We start from the raw sequence: 22,125 nt of genomic DNA on the forward strand, positions 1-22,125 counted from the left end.
AAAAAAAAAAGTGCAGCCGTATTAAAGAAAGGCTTCTCTGTGATATTTATGTCTAAAAAAAAATCTTTTTTTTAAAGACTTTTGGAAAGCAAGATTCCAAAATATTTTTGAAACTCTTTACAATATGTGTCCATTCGTTAACATAAGTTAATAATGAACAATATATTTTTTACAGCGTTTATTAAAATTTGTTAAAGTTAGTTAATAAAAAACTATGTTTCATTGTTGGTTAGTTTATAGTGCATTAACTGATGTTAACATATATAACTTTTGATTTAAAAAATGTATTACTCTATGTTGAAATTAGCATAAAGCAAGATTATTAAATGCTGTACAAGTATTGTTCATTGTTAGTTCATGTTAAATAATGTTGAAAAATAGAGCCTTACTTTAAAGTTTGACTATAGTTTATGTATGACAATCCATTTCAATAAAGACACATAATCAAAGTGATTAACAAACACCAAACATTGTCATACCTTGTTTTACCACTAGGTGGGGATACTCTGATATTTTGTGGACACTGTTGATGAACTAATATTGGATTTTTTACTATTCAGATCTTATATTTAATTTCTTGACCATAATACCTAACCTAGATTGCTACAGGGGTCTGAAATGTAAGGAAACCTGTTCAACCAGTACAGTATGTGTGGAGGTACATATTTCCTATTATTTATAAACATTTTGATCTAAAGGCTTTTGCAAAAATGTTTTAAAAACAAATTCTTTACAAAAACAAAACCCCCCACACCACTGTCAATAAATGTAAAGTATAATATTTCATGCCTGATTGAATCAAACGCTTTCATAAAATCTACAAAGCAAGCACTCTCTCTCTCACTCACTCACTCACTCACTCTGTCTCTCACTCACTCTCTCACTCTCTCTCTCACTCACTCACTCACTCACTCACTCACTCACTCACTCACTCACTCACTCTGCTCTCTCACTCACTCACTCACTCACTCTGTCTCTCACTCACTCTCTCACTCTCTCTCTCACTCACTCACTCACTCACTCACTCACTCACTCACTCTGTCTCTCACTCACTCTCTCACTCACTCACTCTCTCTCTTTCACTCACTCTCTCACTCACTCTGTCTCTCACTCTCTCTCTCTCTCTCTCTTTCACTCACTCACTCACTTTCACTCTCTCTCGCTCTCTCTCTCTCTCACACACACACTCTCAGCTAGGCTTTAATGCTAATGAGTCATCATGAACTGTGGGAACGTGTTGCGCTATGCTGATGTATGAATATTGTGGAATAACTTAGACAGAAAATGTCTTCATATTTTAGTCTGTTTGTATTTTTGTACACAATCAGTCTATCTGACCAATCATTCGGTGAAATGTTCACTTCGATGATGAGCGTGAATCAAGCTGTTTTCTCAGAAAGACAACTCGTCGATCTTTTACAAATATATATAGATCACGAAAAGCGAAGACTTAACGATATTAAAAGGTAAGAGAACGGAATATGATCTATTGATATAATCGGTTTACCACGTTTATTGTTAGATGCCAAAAAGCTTGAATCAGGATCTCTTTACTGCAGTTATTATTATTACTCCAAAGCGGTGAAAACTTTTTTACTGACACAAGCATATCGAAAACATAATGTATTTAATCTTCTGAAACTTTGAAGGATATCTTATATAATTGTAAGGCTTAATGGTAGCCTTATAGCCATACAATAACTGTATGGGATTGTGTCTTCAACTATAGTAAATTGTTGTTGCAAGGGGCATTTAAGTGTCACCTGAGTCACATTTAAAGCATGTAAAAACATGCTCTTACTCCAACAAATGTAATAATAATCCATTCTATTAAATCTTACAGGTTCTTTTCAAGAGTTACAGCATTACATACTGGGATATACAGTGGACCATCATCTACAATAGCTAATCCTGTTGCTGCATTCAAAGTGGTCAAAAGACTTCAGTCTGAATGGTTCAATGTGGTTTACAGCAATGAAGCCAAAGAAAACCTTCAAGGTAATTTGTAAATCTTCAAGAAAAACCTTCATCTCAAGCCTCAAGATTCTCAAGATTTTCATCCACTTTTCTTCTGTGTGCTTATGTCTCTGCCCTTCGCAACCCCCATTTTATTGTTTTACTGCAGCCCTTAGGGATGGCTACAGTACGATGGAAGGCAGCTTACCCAAGCTGGAGGACCTTCAGGGAGCAGCACAGGGGCTGATGCGACTTCAGGATGTGTATGATCTTCGTGTAGAGGGGCTCGTGAGAGGTCATTTCCAGCAAATGAAAAATGGAAATGCTGTTGACGTTTACAACCCCCTTTTGTCTGACACACTCTCTGGGGACGATTGCTTCCTGATTGGAAAGGTAGGACGCATGTACACAATTTTATTTAAAGGTGCACATTGTATTTTTTTCATGTGTTATTTTAACACTGTGCTATTAAGGTGCACCTACATGTAGAATAAAACAGCTTTTACTAGAAGACTGAAAGGGCTGGATCTTCATCTCATAGGAATTAATCACTTATTAATCACATCCAAGTCTGCTCATAAATATGTGTGCAGATAATGATGCAGCATGAAAAATAGTGATTTCTAGCAATCTAGTTTGTCACAAGCTTGACTCCATGAGAGGATAAGTAACCCTGCACATGCTCTCAAAGGTTTCTGGGAAAGCCTCTGGAAAAATGTATAAAGAGTGTGTTCCCTCTTGAGCACACTTTTACTTCCTGATGGAGATTCCATACTGCTCAATTTGTTTAGTTACTGGTCCCTCTTTTGTGGTGAATAATGAATGGGCTAACGACTACCAAATGGCTTAAACCATTTGGCAAGGATCACATCTGATCATGCCTGATGATAATTTTGTTATTATTTAGTCACCCTCAAGTCGTTCCAAACCAATATGACTTTTATTCTTCAACAAATGGAGAGTAGTTTAAAACGGAATGTTCATTCTCAGTCTCCATTCACTTGTATTGCATCTTTTTTGCGAGAATTGTGTCTGAGGCTAGCTTTTTTGTGTTCCACAGAAGAAAGTCATATAGGTTTGGCACAACTTAAGGGTGACTAAAGGATGACAGAATTTTCAGTTCTGTGTGAACTATCCCTTTAAATGTTTTGGCTGTGGATTGCTCATGTCATGAAAATCTTTTGTAGGTGGCGTATGATCTGGAAGATTACTACCATTCTGCGCAGTGGTTTGAGGAGGCTGTTCAGCAGTTACGAGGAACTAAATGGAGTCCAGAACATGAAGGGACACTTGAAAATGCCCTTGACCATTTAGCTTTCTCCCATTTCAAGGTTTAGTACCTCTTAAAAAGAATAGATTTTCATGATCTGGTAAATTTGGTGTAGAACGTGAAATTGTTGGCTAACTTTTCAATGTTTTTTTAGACAGGAAACATATCATCCGCCCTCAGTCTCTCCCAGGAACTATTGCTTCATGGTAAACCTCTGTATTCAAAACTACCAGCCAACATCAATAAGACAATGAGAGAAACTTACTTTGCTAAACAGAATCATTTATTTTTGATGGATAAAGAAAGATGAATTTATCTACAATATATTTCGAATTAAGTTTGTTTTTAGAACAACATTCAAGCATTTTTTTTTTAATCCTAATGAATTTTTCAATCTTTTTTTCAAGATCCCACGAACAGAAGGATACTTTTAAATGTCAACAAGTATGAAAAGCTCCTTGTTGAAAGTCCCCTCATCACTAGCCCAACACACAGGCCCAACACCACCTATCTCAGAACCAGGACTGTCTATGAAAAACTTTGCCAAACAAAAGGATCTCAGGTACTGTACCAGTATGCTACGCTACTTAGCATGATCAATGTAGTATTCACCAGTATTTAATCTTTTGCTTTATTTTGATGTTCAATGCTATCTGTGGCAGATGTTAGTATAATTTGTTCTACAAATATTATATGTTAGTATAAAAGTAAAGTATTCAGATATTGACACTCAAAAGTAAGTATGATTTCAAATCCTAAATGGAGTAAACCACAACCAAAGACACTGGCCTCTGCATTTAATCCTAAATGGATACCATCATTACACTGCATTAAAACAGTGCAGAAATATTTTACGTAAAATAATCTGATCAACCTTAAAATAAAAGCACAATCAATTGGCTACCTTAATACATTTCTAAAGCATTATAGTGGGACAGCACATGAACGTTATTATATTCCTCCATCCACAAAGAGGGCTTCTAAAACGAATATGAGTCATTGAAGCATATCTGAGTTTATGCTCAGACCAATTCAGAGAGCTTCTCTAAACATTGAGGTCAGGCAGATGGACGGTTTTGTGCAAAAATATAATTGAATGTGTGTGGAATCAGAGAAAATGCAAAAAAAAAAAAAAAGGTTGTGGCAATCATGTATGATGCTTAGTAGAATTTCACCTAGGACTGACAAAAAAAAAAAGAAATACATAGAAGTGTAAAAAGGAAAATGCTTCAGTTTTGGATCATAGAGAAAAACACAGAAATATGTCCTGCTGTAAATAGGACAAAGGGAAATTGTATTCGTATTTGTTGTAATGTTAAATAAAGTTTTACAGCATAAGGACACACTGGACAGATAAATTGGTTTTAATAAATTTTTTTTAGGTTGATTTTGAGTTTATTAAATTAGGGAGACTTTATTTGCATTTGCTCTGTTATATAATTTTGTTTTTTTACAAGCACACAAACAATCTTCTTAGGTTGCTTTAGACTTTTTAGAAAAGTACTGTGAATCGCCCCATACCTCCTCTTTGGCTGATTAGTTCTGTTTGCTGATTAGAGTAACTTGCATTCAGGGACATTGAGGAACAATTTAATCCTCTCTTTAAACTCCTGTAGTTATTTTTTATAAGTCAGATCATTTCTTGTGGTTATTAACAACTTATTTAATGATAATTTGATGCCATAGACTCGAAAAGCCATATCAGTTGTTTGTACGGACTCCTTTTGTTTAAAGTGATAATTCACCCAAAAATAAAAACAATTATCTCATCATTTACTCACCGTCATGCCATCCCAGATGTGTGACTTTCTTTCTTCAGCAGAACAAAAATGAAGATTTTTAGAAGAATGTCTCAGCTCTGTAAGTCCATACAATGCAAGCTGATGGTGATCAGCACTTTAAAGCTCCAAAAAGCACCAAGAATCATTGTAAAAGTAATCCATAAGACTCCAGTTAAATGAATGTCTTCTAAAGCAAAACAATCACTTTGGGTGAAAAACAGATCAATATAAAGTCCTTTTCACTATAATTGTTTACTTCTGGATGCTCTCCAATGCTAGTCCACGAGGGGACTCTTGCGTGATGCAAGCATGCTGTATGTTTAAATGAAACCAAAACCAATGAAGCTTGTGAACAGCGCTCTCTTGGATGCTTCTCATTTCTTAAATTGTTCATCCTCGTTACCTCGCTCCTCCGTCTTCGAGCCTGTGACTCGGAAACCGATCAAAGTCCGCCATCATTAAGGACGTATTAATTATCTAAATGCACCACAACAAGGTGAGGATGGAGGACAGAGGGAGCTTTCCATGTACGATAGAGTGAGGAAGCACAGGAACATCATATGCAAAATACTTTTTGGTACATAAATTCTCCTCCTGCTTCACATCGCGCCTTCTAGGGATGGAGTTTTTGACGGTTAGATTACCTTCTGAGAAAAATTTATTTAGGAAGTTAGTTCCTGTTTTTTTGTCATGTGATTTCCTGTTCCCTCATGTGAACTTTTCATGCATCTTGTTTTCATTGGTTCATTATTTAAGTATCTTGTTAGCAGTCTTGTATTTTCATTGGTTTAAGTTTATTAGTCTTGTTATCTTGTTTATAGTTTTGTCTGTTGATTGGTTGTCATGTTACCCTTGTCCATGTATTTAAGCCCTCATGTTTGCCAATGCCTCTTGTCAAGTATTGTGTGTTAATGTAAAATTGTTTAGTTTTCTAGTCAAGTCAAGTTCATATTTTGTTTTTGTTCACGTTTGGATTTCACATTGTTTGGATCGATCATTCATTCATAAATAAACTGCACTTCACTGGTTCTTCACATCATCATCGTCTTCATCTGCCTGTCATTGCCAGCATCGTTACACTTAAGTAGACATATTTTTGGGGATATGGGGACACTAAGGAAAGCCCTATAATAAGAAAACTGTAATTAAAAATCACACAAAAAATAAATACAAATAAAAAAAGGAGGTAATAAGTGTAGAGAATAAAGGAAATGTGACATTTAGAAGTGAATTTAAATTGCCCTCATTCTCACGCCATTATATGTAAGGATATTTGGTAGGCTAAATTTAGAATGGAATTTAGGGTCTTGAAGTATGTGAGCTATGGACTAAATTAAACTGTCCTTATTGTACCTTATTAGGTAATGAAATGTATAACAGAATTAGTCGTTTCGACAACCATTATAAATGAGATAAATGACAAATAACTAGATTATTTTTCTTAATAGATTCTCCACCATTACGATTATCCACTCACAATTTCTACTGTAAGGAATTCACTTTTAATAAGTGAATTATGATTAATTAACTTATAGAAGTGATATTATTCTCATGGTTTATTGAGAATAATATCACACATATTTAGGTACAGCTTTGAAGCTAAATCTTTCAGAAACAGGGATGAGATTATTTATCAAAATATACCACAGTCAAGTCATCTTTGAACACAGGCAAACTTTATTACTATTCTAAACATAAATCTAATCCAATACATAAGACAGGATGGTGAAAAGTGACAGAATTTGAAATAAATGATCCGTACAGTGAAAATGAACTTTATGGAGTCTGTTGACAATACCTTAAGAACCATTTCATCCTTCTTTGTGTCTACATCGATTTGCTATTGGATTACCAAATTATTGAATTAATACACCAGCACATCGAGCATATTATTGGAGATGTACTTGCATGTCTTTGTGGTGTTTCCTTGCATTCTTTGTGTTGTTTGGTTCTTGGCGCTTGGTTGAAAGTTTGTTTCGTCAATGTTTTTAATCTTTGTATGATCTAAGTTATTGTCTGTATGAATTATGGGGTTAGCTTTGAAGCGAGGCTTTCTCATGGGTTTGTAGACCATAGAGATTGATGAGCTTTCTTGGGACGTCGAGTCCCGAGCTTCCTTGGGCCTCACATGGCACGGATCTGGCAGTCAGCGGAGGGACCAGCACGTGCAGGCAGAAGAGAGAAGAGCAAGGAGCAGAGGCAAGAGAGAAGAGCGTGTAATTCCTGTTAGGAAATATTTGAACTGAAATTGGACGCATCCCCAAAGGTGTCCTGCGGCAATCAGAAGTGACTTTTCAGAGTCACATGGTCAACTGGACTGTCTTTTCCGACAGTCGATTTATGGTTCCAGAGTCTTAAACATTTCCAGCTAAAAAATAGTGCATATTTAATCATAATCATATATATCTTGAGAATGGTACAAGAGACATGATATTCGTTGTCATCAGATTTCTCTGCATACTCCAGCAAACGCTTGCATACTAAACATGACATGATTTTCATGGATGTTATATGTGTATGTAACAAAACATGAAAATCCCTGGTTACAAAGTAATACTGGTTAATTCATGGGTTTTACAACATGGATGAAACATTACACACATTTTAAAGGGGTACATCAGGCTATAATCATTAATTTGTCAGTTATACAAGTTACCATAGTTCAAAGCAATAGTCTGAATGCCTTGCAAAACTAGGTATTGTATGATCTGTGGATTTAAATGCATTCTGTACATTTTGGAAGGTTGATTCAGCAAAGTACTGTGACTTTGTATGAGATGTTTCTGGATTAAGGAATGTCTTAGAGTTGTGCAAATCTGATGGTCCTTGTAACCTTACACAGAACAGCCTGGTTTAACTGTGTGGGGGTTCCGGCTGATGGCCTGTCATTTTTGATGTTGACACATTCCAGACTGAAAGAATGGGTTTTTCCATAGATTCAAATCATGTTGCTGGAATTCTTCTTCATATATATTCTTTCATAAGAGACGGTCTTGGGCACGACACCACGTATGCTCATCCTGAGCACAGTAATGTGATTCAGTGTAACCGAAGTGCTTCCTAAGTGTACATGTAAGATTATTGTGGGTGCGCAACATGTAGTTCACGGCATTCAACAGTTTCCTCTTCTGCATCAGTTTTTTAAAGCAATCCAATGTTCTGTCAGACACCCCCAACATAAAGAACCAGTTACAGACTCTATAAAAATACTGTCCACAACACCTTACAAATAAATCTGTGGACTATGTGTAACAGGTCCTAATCGCCCCACTCAGAACGGGACTCGAACCGACGTCTCCGGCGTGGGAGGCGGGTGCGCTAACAAGGAGGCTAAAGGCTGCAGCCTCTAGCTTCAGTCGCTAGTGCACCTCTTGAGGTCAGGAGAGTGAGGTTTACACACTGCACAGCTATCTACCAGCTGGCTCCCGTTACACTCACCCCCCTAAACCTTTTTCACCTAAATCGTTTGTTTAGCTTTAGAAGAAATCATTTAACCACTTGAGTCATATGGATTGCTTTTACTATGACTGTTTGTGCTTTTTGGAGCTTTAAAGTGCTGATCACCATGAACTTGCTTTGTATGGACCTACAGAGCTGAGATATTCTTCTAAATATCTTTGTCTGTGTTCTGCAGAAGAAAGAAAGTCATAAACATCTGATGGCATGGCTTGAGGGTGAGGAAATGAGACTATTTTTATTTTTGGGTGAACTATCCTTTTAAGGAGTCCTGTGAGAGTGTTTGTTTCAGCCCTGAGTCATGCTCTATACCCATTTTGGAATATGTACATGTTTTAGATCCTTAAAAATAAAGTATCATTACCTACAGTATGTAACATGTTTAATGGCATATACACATGTATAAGCTTGGCAGTTATGACGGATTTGCTGCAGAACAGGAGATAGATGGTGTAGTTTTTCTCTGTTAGAGTAAAAATGTAATACAATTCAGATGCACTTTTTCTCACAGCCAAAACATTATGAGAACCCCAGGTTGTTCTGTGACTATTTAACCAATGGCAATCCTGGTCTCCTTCTGCAACCAATAAAGCGAGAGCTGATCAGTCTGGACCCCTATGTTGTGCTTTTCCATGGTTTTGTCACCCATGCTGAGGCAAAAAGCATCAGAGACTCTGCAGTGCCAGGGGTAAGTGTACTGTTCTCATTAAACCTTTATGTGGAAATATGGAATTGGAAATGTGATACTGCTGTGCACAGGTAAAATACTGTAACTACACTTTTTTGTCAAATTTATGACAGGAAAAGTGTCCCTTAGACTATGATATGTCCTGTGACAGATGGGTTTGGCTCAGCTATGCTTAGATTCTGAGAAAATAGAGCAAGAATATTTGGTAATCCACATTTGGCTCCACAAAAATGATAATAATAAAAAAAACTATTAAGCCATTCGTTTTAGTCTTGGCATAGTTACTGTGTTGTGGCTTTGTAGGGTAGAGTAAATCTCTATGGAGAAAGAAGAGTAAGTCACACCGCTGCGGTGTGAATGTGACTTATGACTCATATGATTGATAATCAATCGATTAAATAATGCAACATAGCATGAATCATATAATTTTCTTTAACAAGCAGGAGTGTGTGAAATTGGACAAGAACTCTCCAAATAACTGTGACTGTTTTGGTAAGATTTGGATTTAATTAAGTACAAAATATTGAAGAAAAAATACTAAGGCAAAGGCTAAAAAAGGCAAAGACTTGAGCTCTTGTTGACAGTTCTTGGCTGAGGTTGTTGTGCTTTCAGTGTTTTTTTTTTGTGTGTCCTCTGTAGACATATTTTCAGATCTCATGTTGCTAAAACTCATGGAAACTAAGCTTGCCAGTTACTGACTGGCCACAACATGGAGAGACTCTTCAAATTGTCTGTATCAAGTGATGTTCTTGAGAGAGTCCCAAAATTTTGTGGGCTAGCCTTTGCTTGTTTTCCAGACATATTTAACCACACAATTTAATACAGCTTAAAACAGAGTTGGAAGGAGAAGAAGATGAAGAGCACATTTTGTGAATAAGTAATGTGGTCAGGATCAGCTGTGCTCTCAGCTCGTCAGTTATTCCACCCAGAGTGTTGTTTTTGTGGGGGAAGTCTGAACATTAAATCATATGTTCCATCATTGCTTTATTTTTTGCAGGATTAAAAGTCTTTGTCCTTGCCAGTAGTTAAGTTCTTTCATTTTGTTCTTCCAAATGAAATTCCCTCATTAAAAAAACTTTGAGATTTTGTTTTGATCTTTATATATATATATATATATATATATATATATTTTTTTTTTGTTTTACCTGGGTCTCTCACTGTATGTCCCTTCAAATGTGTACAGTTGTGATTAAATATAAAGAACATGTTTCTTTTGCATTTCCTCACATTTCTCTCAGCTAAGAAGATCAGTAGTGGCATCAGGAGTAAATCAGGCAACTGCAGAATATCGCATCAGCAAGAGGTACAATTAATTGTATTAAAGACCCATTCAATTCAAATTTGCTTTTAGTCCTCCTTATATGTTTGCTTTGAAGCCATCTATGTGCTTGTGTACTCCTAAAAGCTGACAAAAGAAAAGGGGGAAAATTTTCCCCTTAATTACGTGTATTGCCCCACACTTTAATTTTAAATTTGTTTGCCTCACTGATTATGATGATTGTTGATTTAGTGTGGCAAATGAAACTCTGTAGTACAATCATAGAGTTGATGAAATTCATTTGAATGTAAATTCTGTCATATTACCTTCAAGTGAATTAAACCCATGTTTACTTACTTAAGACCAAAGTATACCTTGGTTGCCCGTGTTTTAATCGGAACGTGCGTGACACGTATAGCCCATGTATAGCCCAGACTTTCTCGACACGCAGACAGTCCTCATCTGTGCACAATGCACTTGCTGTTGACTGTACTATCAGAGTATCATAAAGAAGTCGTAATGCACCGAACGTGCTCATATTTGCTCTCAGTCAGCAGAGTATACTTTGAAAGGCTGACTGCGAGATGACACGGAACACGGTAAAGAACGTCCATAGGTGGCCCTTATGGGAAAATGGAATCTTATTTATTCTGCCTAATAAGATTCCTAATTTTGGGCAAATTCTAAGGGAGCATCATATGTATCCTTCCCTGGGTAAGCGATCCCAGAATGCATTGTGATGAGTGGACAAAGCGAGATACATTTTAATTATATATATATATAGATACTATAATTCATTCAATGAATAGTAAATAATATAATTCAGTCTGTCAGAGTGTGAGGGGAGACAAAGGGACCCAAACGCAGAGGGAAGCAGTTCAATTAATTTATTAATGACAGTCACTCAAATAAGGACAGGCGCAGTCCTCATTTGCACTGCCGGTGCACTGGCTGCAGAGATCAGAGTCAAACATAAGCAGCTCAATGGGCTAAGGAAAGAGTGTGTTAGTATGATAAGTGTGAGCACCGTTGAAGCTGGTGTGGTGCGAAGCAAAGCCCAGACGAGATTCTCCCCTGAGACGTGGGCAGAGATAGAGGAATCCTCCTCCACAGGAATTGGGCAACAGTACAGGTGAAGGCGACGGTAAATGGGAAGGTAACCACACCTCTAGAGACAGGCAACCAACAGACACTCCAACTAGGCAAGCTCCAACTAAACAAGAGAGCACCATACACTTGACCGCAAACAATAAACTGGCAAAGAAAGAGAGGAAACACAAGGAATAATTAGGGAGTGCAATCAGAGAGAAGCAGGAGGAATGGGCGAGTACATCATTGCCATGATCAGCACCTCCCCAGGAATGATCCGTGTTCCCGTGGAAATGGCGATCAAGCGTTCGGGCTCCAACTGTGAGACACGAGGGAGAGAGAAAAACAAACAACAGTATGAGCCGGCACAAATGCCGGAACCCCGACACAGTTGACGTTAGATCAAAAGTTGTTCAACTGAAATCGGGCTGTACTTTCCGATATTCAAGCCACTCATCCCCGGTGGCCAAATCGGGAAGTTTTGTTGAAAGTAAGGGCACATGTGAGGTCCAGTTTCCTGGTGAAATGTCAATAGAGTGGCACTAAAGCAATGTTTTTTGTTATAAATTATGTAATACTGGCAACAAGAACAGATATTGTATTAACTATACTCCATAACCCAATCCAATCCCCAACACTAAACTTACCTGTCAGTGGATAAAATGTAATCTTAGAGGGAAAATGCAACCTCACATTAATCACTGATCATGTGAACTTAATTATTCATGGTGTCCATGGGATCAGAACCTGTGTCTTTGAGGATACTCGCAACATGCTATCAATTGCACCTCAGGAAAAGGTAAACACACATGAGTTGCTGCAAATATGTCTGTGAGGTGGCACTTGTCAGTAACTCAGCAGAATATGGTCAATGGTTGGGTACTGGAACATTAAGATGCAACATGTTGAGTTCCCATGTGATCATGTTGCACTTAAGTAAAAAAAAAAAAAAGAACCCAAAAGTATCACAAATGTAGTCTGTGGGACTCATGCATTATATTCCAAATCTTCCGAAAGCAAATGATGAACATAAAATGTTAGTTGTTTTCCAGCATAAATCATGACTTCCGTTGTGTTAATGAGCGCTGTGAGAGAAGCTTGTTTACAGAGGTTTGCGTGTTCAAGCAAAAATGTGTTTGTTTATCGCTAAAAACAATGCAAGTTCTTGAGTTAATTGTGACAGAATTTTTATTTTTGGGTGAATTTTCCTTCGATGAAATGTAAGAAAACACTGTAACTCTTCTTCAAATCGTGCTTTATCTGTTTCTTAATTGTTTATTTCATCCTGAAAAACGTTAATTACTTAACCTCTAAAGTATTTTTTTATTTTTTTTTTAGACCACCAATAAAAACACCTTTTTATTATTATTTATGTATGAAAGCACACTTTGGAATATCTATACAATTTCATTGTTTACTTATAAAATGACTGTATAATAAAATAGCATATTAGGTATTAGTTATTCTTTAGCAGGAAAAAGGTTTGAGTAATGGCATGACATAAATTGTCCTCTATCTGTGCTTTAGTTTGATTGTGAGGTGGCTGTCACATTATATTTTTCGTTTATAATCTTTCAGTGCTTGGCTTAAAGAGACAACTCATGCAGTTGTGGGCAAGTTGGACCAGCGCATTACTATGGTCACTGGGTTGAATGTGCAGCCTCCTTATGCTGAATACCTCCAAGTTGTTAACTACGGCATTGGGGGACACTATGAACCTCATTTTGACCATGCCACAGTGAGTACAGTTAATTGCTCTTTAAAACTCAAAAGTGAGAGTATGACCGTAACAAGCACAATGTGATGTCAGATTCTTGAATTCTTTGTATGCTTTTAAATACATCTTCATTAATAATCGATAAAAAAAATACTTTCAACTGTAAATATGAAAAAACAGGGTGACATTAGTAAATGTCCCATTGGATTTTCTTTCACTATGATTTTTCCAAAACTTTCAGAACATTCCAGAAACATTCTTTTTTGTTTTTATTCAGAGTAATTTTAAAAATCTTATAATATTATTATTTTATTTTTTGGCAGTCTGACTCCAGCCCATTGTACAAACTAAAAACTGGAAATCGAGTGGCTACGTTCATGCTATATGTAAGTGAATAATAGTTCAGCTTTTGCTTGCTGGCTTTCTTAATCCAAAGAGAACACCTTTATCGTATAGTGTGAGAGAAAGCACAGATATGTAATTTGAATACATTGCTTCATAACTTAATTACTATTTCCTTATCCTCTATAGCTGAGCTCTGTGGAAGCAGGAGGATGCACAGCCTTTATTTATGCCAACTTCAGTGTTCCTGTAGTGGAGGTAGAGGATACCATACATTATTCTTCTCAAGTTTCTCTCATCCCTGGGTATTTTTTTTTTAAAGCCAAAATCGTGCAGAATAGAAGTCTATGGGACCAGTATTCCAAAGGGATATATTTGTTAAAGTTGAAGTACCAATACTTTTCTAGGTGTGGATCCACTTCTGGATATACATTACTGACATAATTCCTGTGACCGGAGTTTGCTTCATGTAAATAGTACCCAACAGATAATTACAGTATGTCATGCCCCTTTCTGCTATCCTTGAGTGTGTTACTGCTTTAATAACATAAAATTATCACATATATATGTGCGCGTGCGTGTGTGTGCGTGCGTGCGTTTGTGTATGAATATATGTATATATCTCAAACCATGCACATCAATCTTTAGGCAAAGTTCATCAAGGGAAGCTGCATGGGAGAAAAAGCTCTAAATGAGTAACAGAGGTGCGCAAGGCTTGAGCCGGTGACAAAATTCTCCTCAAAGCTCCCCTCTTTTATGTGGTCCCTCGGGAGACACAGAAGGAGAAAAATTGGGGGGAGAGGGATCAGCTTTCGCTTTCTTAATGAAAGCGAGCTGCGAGCACATCGTCCTGAGCTTCATGCTTTCGCAATGAACACAATCAGACATCACTTCAGTGTGAGCTAGGACCAAGAATAAAAAAAACTGAGCTTGTGTCCATCGGACACAGGGATGTATCGCTCAGAAGGTTGAAAACACTTGCAAAATATGTGCCGTCTTTAAAAAGACATTGTTTCAGCAAGTGACTCTTTTAGTTTGCTTCAATTTGCTCATTTTGGAGTGCAATGTATACACACTGCAAACAAGGAAGTGCTTTCGAAGTGGTGCTTCTTTGCTGGAGCATGCAGGGAGATGAATAAACTTGTTCTTTCTGAGAACAAACAGTGAAGCTGGTTAAGGGTTCCAGAGCACAAGAGATGTCTACAGATGTCTTGAAAGAGGAAAATTCTGATGGTGTGTAGCTGGGCTCTGGTTTCTATGCCCATGATGATGTAAACATGGGGCGGAGCGTCAGGTGTAACCAGGCAATCAAACTGACATGATAGTATGGGATTTCCAGGTCACTGCCCCTGGGAGGTGCTCCCATAGTGTCAGCTACTGACACAGTATCCAAATTATCTTGTAAGGGTACTTCTGTATTTTGGTAGATTTCTTTTTAACCATATCACCTCTGCCTCCATCCCAGAATGCTGCTCTCTTCTGGTGGAATCTTTATAGAAATGGACAAGGAAATCAGGACACTCTTCATGCTGGCTGTCCAGTCATTGTTGGCGATAAGTGGGGTATGATTGTTGTACTATATGATTTCTTATTTATCAACCCAAAGAAAGAATTGAGCTAATAAGTGTTTTTAGTATTTGGGTATTATTAAAAAGAGATGAATTTCAATGAAATTCTGGCAGACAATTTTTAACCTTCAATGAATTCGCAGTTTTTCATTAACAACAACTTTAAATCATTACTAATTATTTACTTTTAAATTGCAACTGCCTTATTCTTTCCCTCATTGGTTACCCTAGTTTTTCTCAATGAGTTAGATAAGCAGGGCATATTAAACATTTTTATTCAAATTTACATTATCTCTGTTTATTCGGGAGAAGTGTGTTCAGTTTTGTATTTCCCCAGCTTGAGTCTGCTCAACATTGCTGTTTTTAAGTCACAATTATTAACGTGATTATGTTTTTTGTTGCTCAATTGTTATCCAATGTCAAGTAGGGATAAGATATTGTGGATCACAAATTAGAATTGTTGCATAATCCTCTGATGTGTTATTGTTAGCATTTGTACCTTGTGCATGGTGTTACATGTGACTTAAGTTACAAACCAAAATTTTATTCTGATACACAACCATGTTTTTCCCAACAGTTGCCAATAAGTGGGTTCATGAGTATGGGCAGGAGTTCCGGCGACGTTGTAGCCTCAATCCTGAGGAGTGAAGGGAATAAAAGAAGGGTCTTGAACCACTTGGAATACAAGAATCAATCACCATAAAGGAACAACAGAGGCTAGAGGGGGAATTAAAAGCTGACAATGAAAGGGGAAAGCAGTCGAGAGCTGCCACTGTCCTTCATAAGTGATTTTAGACCCTACATGGATAATTTTCATGGAGGTCTAAAGAGCACTGGGAAAAAGAGGGAGTGTGTGTGTGTGTGTGTGTGTGTGTGTGTGTGTGTGTGTGTGTGTGTGTGTGTGTGTGTGTGTGTGTGTGTGTGTGTGTGTTGGGGATTCCTTTAGCAAGTAGCCCTAAAGGCAAGCTGACCACTTTTTCCTTCTTTCCAGGTGCCCAGATATATGATGAATATGGATAATACAGATGTTTACATGACTGTGTAATGTTGATTTGTTTGATGTAGTTTTAGAGAACGGGTGTTCTGACAACAAACTATTTAAAATCTGTTCTTATAATTACAATTACAATACAACTTAGAAAAAAGACAATAATTCATCCACTTGAGCATTTGTGTAGCGGTTTGTATACTTGTATGTATCCTGTAGTATCTTTTGACTCAGAAAAATTCTACACATGTGGCTGTGCAAGCAAACAAAATTAAAATCAGCAATAATTCATTCTGAGTCAGCCTTTTCACAATGTCAGGATGCAACTTGATAATTATATCTTTAAAAATGGCATGCAAAGTGCATTGATCATATCAGCCCAATCTTAGTGTCGCTACAATGGCTACCTGTTAAATTTCATATTCATTTTAAAATAATTCTAACTACTTACATAGCCTTGGATGGTCTGGCTCCACAGTACTTATGTGAACTTCTATCACGCTATATTCCATCACGTTCACTAACAATTCGCAAAATTAGGTGGATCCTTTTCCTATTTGGCTCCTAAACTATGGAACAGTCTTCCAAAGATGGTTCGGGACTCAGACACACACTCTCAGTTTAAGTCTAGACTAAAGACTAATTTTTCAGCCAGACATACACTTGCCTTATCTGAATTTATCTATCAACTCATAGTTATGCTGCATTAGTCAGGTCTGTCGGAACCGGAAACACATCTCATATTCTATAATCCTGTTTTAAAGTGAATGGCATCTGTGCTAATAATATTCTGTTAGTTTCCCTGTCTTAATTTGGGATACATATCCTGAGGTTTCAAGAGCCTGCCAGATCCAGCTCTTGTCCTGCATGGTGTCCAACCCTGGTCCAGCCTGATGTTCATAGTACATCTATAGTAAATACAAATGCCTGTAATTTTACACTATGGAAAATCATGTCCACCAAACAGTAAACCTGTATTTGAAAACAAATAACACTTAAGTCATATAGTGACGGATGAAGTTTTTTTCTAGCGGAAACTCAGGTGACATCATTTTGTCAAACTTGATCTTCTGTAAAAGCAAAACAATTTAGAATACAATTTTTGTAGATGTTAATGTAGACTGAATTTTTGATGCAATTTATGGAATGTTGTACAAAATTAAACCAGCAAGCATTTTGGGAGAAAAGTTAATTTGGTACACTTCAACCATTTTCAAATATTAATATAGTTATAAGATATGTATGTACAGTTGTGACTATGAGGAGGGCGTGGCCGGGCCGTGATGGAACACAGCCGGCGCTGAATCAGTTTATCAGCAGGAGAGTGAGATAAAGGGAAGCCAGAGATGCTGGTTTGTGAGATTGAGGTGCATGCGGCCGCGTTGCATGTGTGCCTGTGTTTGATCCACTCTAACAGTTCAAGGATGGGCAAGGAGGAGGCAGGAACCGGCTGAACAAAGTTTCAATGTCAAACTTAAAACAAACATAAACAAACACAGATACACATGCGACGTGGCCACATGCGTCTTTCTCTCTCGAACCGGCGTCTCCGGCTGCCCTTTATTTCGTTCTCCCGCTGATCAGGTGATTCAGCACTGGCCGTGCTCCATCACGGCCCGGCCACGCCCTCCTCCTCGTCACAACAGTATAATAGAGGGAATCCACAAGTCCTTTGGGGAAAATACATAAGTTGTATTACCTCTATACTTGATTCTGTTTTGTACTGACTTAACTCGACTATTAGCATGACTGTTTTGCTTGAGGTGAACCACTGACAGACTTCTCTTCTTTGACTGTATGCAGTGCTTACTTGAGACTTGACTCTGGACTTCAAGGTATGGGCTTCTATGCACGTGGGTGACTTGCTCCCACCTCTGGAGATTCCTCAATATGCTACCCAGAGTTACATGCCTTGCTTTCTGAAACTCTCCAGTTTCTCTTGTTGTTATTGTAATTGTGATTATAAAATAAATTATATTTTTTATATATTAAAGCAGCTTTTATCTTCTGTCTTTCCCTACTGAGTTGGTAAGTGGCAAGCAGAACCACAAATAAAAAATGTTCTGCGCTGTTTAGTAACAGATATTACTTAAGATAAAGCTCTTGGCCGGAAACCTGTTTGAATAATTTACTTCACCTTGTGTTCCAAAGCAGTTCCTTAATCAGTTCACTCGACATTGCTGTAAGCACTATAGGGAGTGTCCTTCTACACAACCTTGTTGAAACCCTTATACAATCATGCCAGTCCTCTGATTGGCAATGAGTAATTTAGGTGCTCAGTCTGCCTATATATGTGGGCTCAGTCAACATTTCTTCATAATTTTCTTCAAGACTGGGAAGTTAGTCTTCGTCTTGGAACTCTCTCTGCTTCACCATTGAGATACACTTACAGTGGACAGTTCTCGGCAAGACGCGAACGGGACAACTCGTCGCCTATGCTCAGTGCCTGCACCAAGAGACTTACTGCTCCCCTGTGTGTTCCGGTGACAAGTTCTCCACATCAAAATTGAAGACGCTCTTGATGAAGTGGTTCTTCGCTTCAAATGCTCATCATTGATCAACGCAGCACTTCAGCAAAACCCCTAACTGCTTCACACAGCGCTCCGTCTGGAGTTGCTATATCCTTTACATATATAGGCTACGTATATACAATATTAACTTTAGAGCTGCTTGCATGATACATGTCTTTTTAAAGATGTCATTCCACAAGTGTTCTCTTTGCAAACATTACATCCCAATGCCTGATGAGCACGACAGCTGCACAAGCAGCTCTCATGGAGACAGACTGCCCTCACTACGAGGGTATGAATCTTTGGAAGTTGCGCTCTAGGATTGACGTCATTCTGAGGGAAGAACACAGTGTTTCTCCCCTCTTCCCCAATACTGTTCATCGGGAATGGGAATGGAAACATCTTGTTCAAAATATTTTGTTACAGTTCGGCTCGTAACTGCAACAAAAAAGGCGATTACAAAATAGATACGGTTACAAAGTATGTATTTATTACAAAACTCTAGGGGAAAAGCATAAAGAAATGAACAAAAACAAGACATTCAAACGCTGATCAGATCATCTATGGCTATGAGGTAGATGAGACTAAATGAAGATCTCATGATGGTAGAGTTCCAATGGCCCCTGCCACCTCACCATTCCTGTAAACAGACAGAAAATAACAGAGCATCTGGGCCTACACAGGTGACAAACAGGCATTTAAATACCCACAGCCCATCCAAACCAGGTGTTCAAAATAACTCCGTAAGAGTCGGAGTCAACTCTCCCAACTCACACCTGTATCTCCCTCTCTTGCAGTGCTTGAAAAAGCACCTAAGAAAAGCAACATTTAAGGTGAGGGAAATCCAAGCTTCTAAGGCTATCAACCCCAGAAAGAATCACAAGGAGCACGGGACAAGGTGTCAGCCAGGACATTATCCACGCCCCCGTATATGCCGAATGTCTAAACCGTAAGGCTGTAAAAAGAGAGACCATCGAACCAGCCTGGATCTGAAAAGGTGACCCAAAGCATGGGGCATCAAGGACAGGTGCAGTGTTAAGCAATCTCTTAACATTTTCAAATGCCTGTTGTCACAATAAGGACCACTCAAATTTGACTTTCATTTTCAGCAAATCAATTAAAGGAGCTACAACTGATGAAAAGTTTGAACAAAAACTACTATAATATCCTACCATGCCTAAAAAATGCATTACTTCCCGCAGGATTGTACAGGATTGTGCAATCCTGTTTCTGATGAGACATGTCTCTCCAATGGTCTATTCTACTACTGACTGTCTTTTAGTTACTGTCCGCCATTTCACGTCAGTCAGAGTCAAGTGCACATTGCATTACAGATCATCTTTATTCAAAAGCTGTACTTAGCTCAGTACATGATTGTAATAGAACAGAAAATATCTCAAACTAAGAAATCTTCACTGTCATTTATAGTTACTATATGTTCCTTCTCGAATGTTTTCCAAACGCAGCGATTCCCAAACCAATATTTCCCTTTTACAGCTTCTATTTGAATGCCTTTTCAATTATTTACAATTAGTTTCAAGTGATTAACTTCATACTTTTTTATTCTAAATGTGAATTAAATCAAAATCAGAGTTTATAATCAGTCTGTTTAGATCATTATTTGTCCAGCTGAAGTCGCCAATTCACACACAGCAGTAAAAGATTGTGTACGCACAGTCAAGAGTGTCCGGACGGTGCACAGATATTTACGGGAAGTTTATTTTTTAGAAATCACTATGTGTTCGTGGGAAATTGCTCATGCACATTTCAATGCCCATTTGTGCATATGCAACGTTTATACATCAGGACCCAGGAGTCAAAGTTGAAGTTTCAATAAATAGATAGTTTACTGAAGATAAAGTTCTCCAGATTTCCAAAGACAGAAACAGAAAATGAGTTGAGGCTCAAACCTTGAACTAACTTGGATTACAGAGACAACCATAAGTATAGGCATATGCAAATGATTTGTTGTCATCTTTACAGCCTTCTGTGTTAACCATATATTCACAGAAACTATCCAATTATGGTGAACTGTTGATTTACGCAGATGCTATTTAGAAACATAACATTTATTAGCCGGAATCACAAAGTCTCTGTTGGTCTGCAAATAAGGGTCAAATGTAATTGTATATCCGACAGGACTTTCCTTCTTTTAGACCCAAGGGGCCAGTGGGTGACTGATAATTTTCACCCGATCACTTCAACAATTCCTGTAATCGATTTAGATAAACACTATAGGAGAGCTTGAGGAATACAAATAAGGAAAAAGAAAATAGTGCATCTTAAGAGGAAGATTAGACTCATCTTCTTAGTGTTGAATGTCATCGAGACCCATGCTGAATGTTATTTTTTTTTCTGCTAGAACAAAACATTGATAACATACAGCTCCCACGTACACACTTTTTAGGGCCTGAATATTTCTAGATGAAATGGTGCAGAAGGTTTATTCTTTACCAAAACTTAAATACAATAAAACTCTTGCTTAATTTTGATCTATGATCAATTTAATTAATTACAACTCACATGTACATGTATATCTGTTTCCAGCATTCCTGATGTAACTTAGACCCTCAGTCACAGCTCAGAGGACAAATACATGAATGACCTGTACTATTCATAAATTATAACATAACCTGAATAAACGCACATGATTAAAATGCTTCGATTACTTTTTGATTCTAACGATTGATTTCATTCAACTCAACAATAGTCAAAAGAGACAGGAGTGAAGGGACACTTGTAATAGTGACACGAGGTGCTTGGAGAGATTTTCTTTTTTCTTTTTTAAATCTTTAAATGAATCTTAATAAAAACATGCTATGGATTAAACCGTGTCAGCCCTCATTACCAAATAAACATGTATAACATCTACAAGAATACCTACATTTGCTCCAAGGTAAATAAAAGCTAATATCTTAACGATAATTCATTCATGTATTGATTCAGCTCATAGTAAAGGCTAGGGCTGAACAAAATTACAATATATATCATGGCGATGACATAAAGGGTCAACCGATAAATATATATGGATTACTTCTGATGACACTGATTTAACCACTGGAGTCATAAGGATTTCTTTTATGCTGTCTTTATATGCTTTTTTGGAGCTTCAAATTCTGGCCACCTGGACCTACAGAGCTTAACTATTCTTCTAAAAAATCTTTGTTTGTGTTCCGCAGAAGAAAGAAAGTCATACGCATCTGGGATGGCATGAGGGAGAGTAAATGATGAGAGAATTAAAATTTTGGGCTGAACTGTTCCTTTAATAGCAAAACTCTAAAGGCCATTGTTCTCCGGCCATATCCCTTGACTACACACGACTATAAGGTGTAATGCAACAAATATTACGCACTTCTATATAATCATCTGTGGATGACTCTGGATAATCTCTACAGGCTCCAAAGTCCAACAGAAATATGTAATGAAACAAATTATAAAAGTTTGTGATTTGTCTGGATCTACCAGACTATTTTGTACCTGAGTTCATATAGCCACTCCGGTA

The 22,125-nt window shown here is 37.5% G+C and overlaps 1 protein-coding gene across 1 annotated transcript; it reads left to right on the forward strand.

Moving 5' to 3' along the window:
- The first annotated feature begins 1,032 nt into the window (after window positions 1–1,032).
- p4ha3 (prolyl 4-hydroxylase, alpha polypeptide III) lies at window positions 1,033–18,205 on the forward strand. Its single transcript, XM_052107067.1, has 13 exons — window positions 1,033–1,466; window positions 1,844–1,998; window positions 2,126–2,349; window positions 3,144–3,287; window positions 3,381–3,432; window positions 3,634–3,788; window positions 8,975–9,151; window positions 10,390–10,454; window positions 13,077–13,236; window positions 13,539–13,601; window positions 13,747–13,815; window positions 15,023–15,119; window positions 15,703–18,205. Exons 1-13 carry the CDS (start codon window positions 1,285–1,287, stop codon window positions 15,771–15,773), a joined length of 1,614 nt encoding a protein of 537 aa, XP_051963027.1. The 5' UTR covers window positions 1,033–1,284; the 3' UTR covers window positions 15,774–18,205.
- The last annotated feature ends 3,920 nt before the right edge of the window (window positions 18,206–22,125 follow it).

Source organism: Xyrauchen texanus, chromosome 36 (assembly GCF_025860055.1).
Source record: "Xyrauchen texanus isolate HMW12.3.18 chromosome 36, RBS_HiC_50CHRs, whole genome shotgun sequence".
Classification (NCBI taxonomy): Eukaryota; Metazoa; Chordata; class Actinopteri; order Cypriniformes; family Catostomidae; genus Xyrauchen; species Xyrauchen texanus.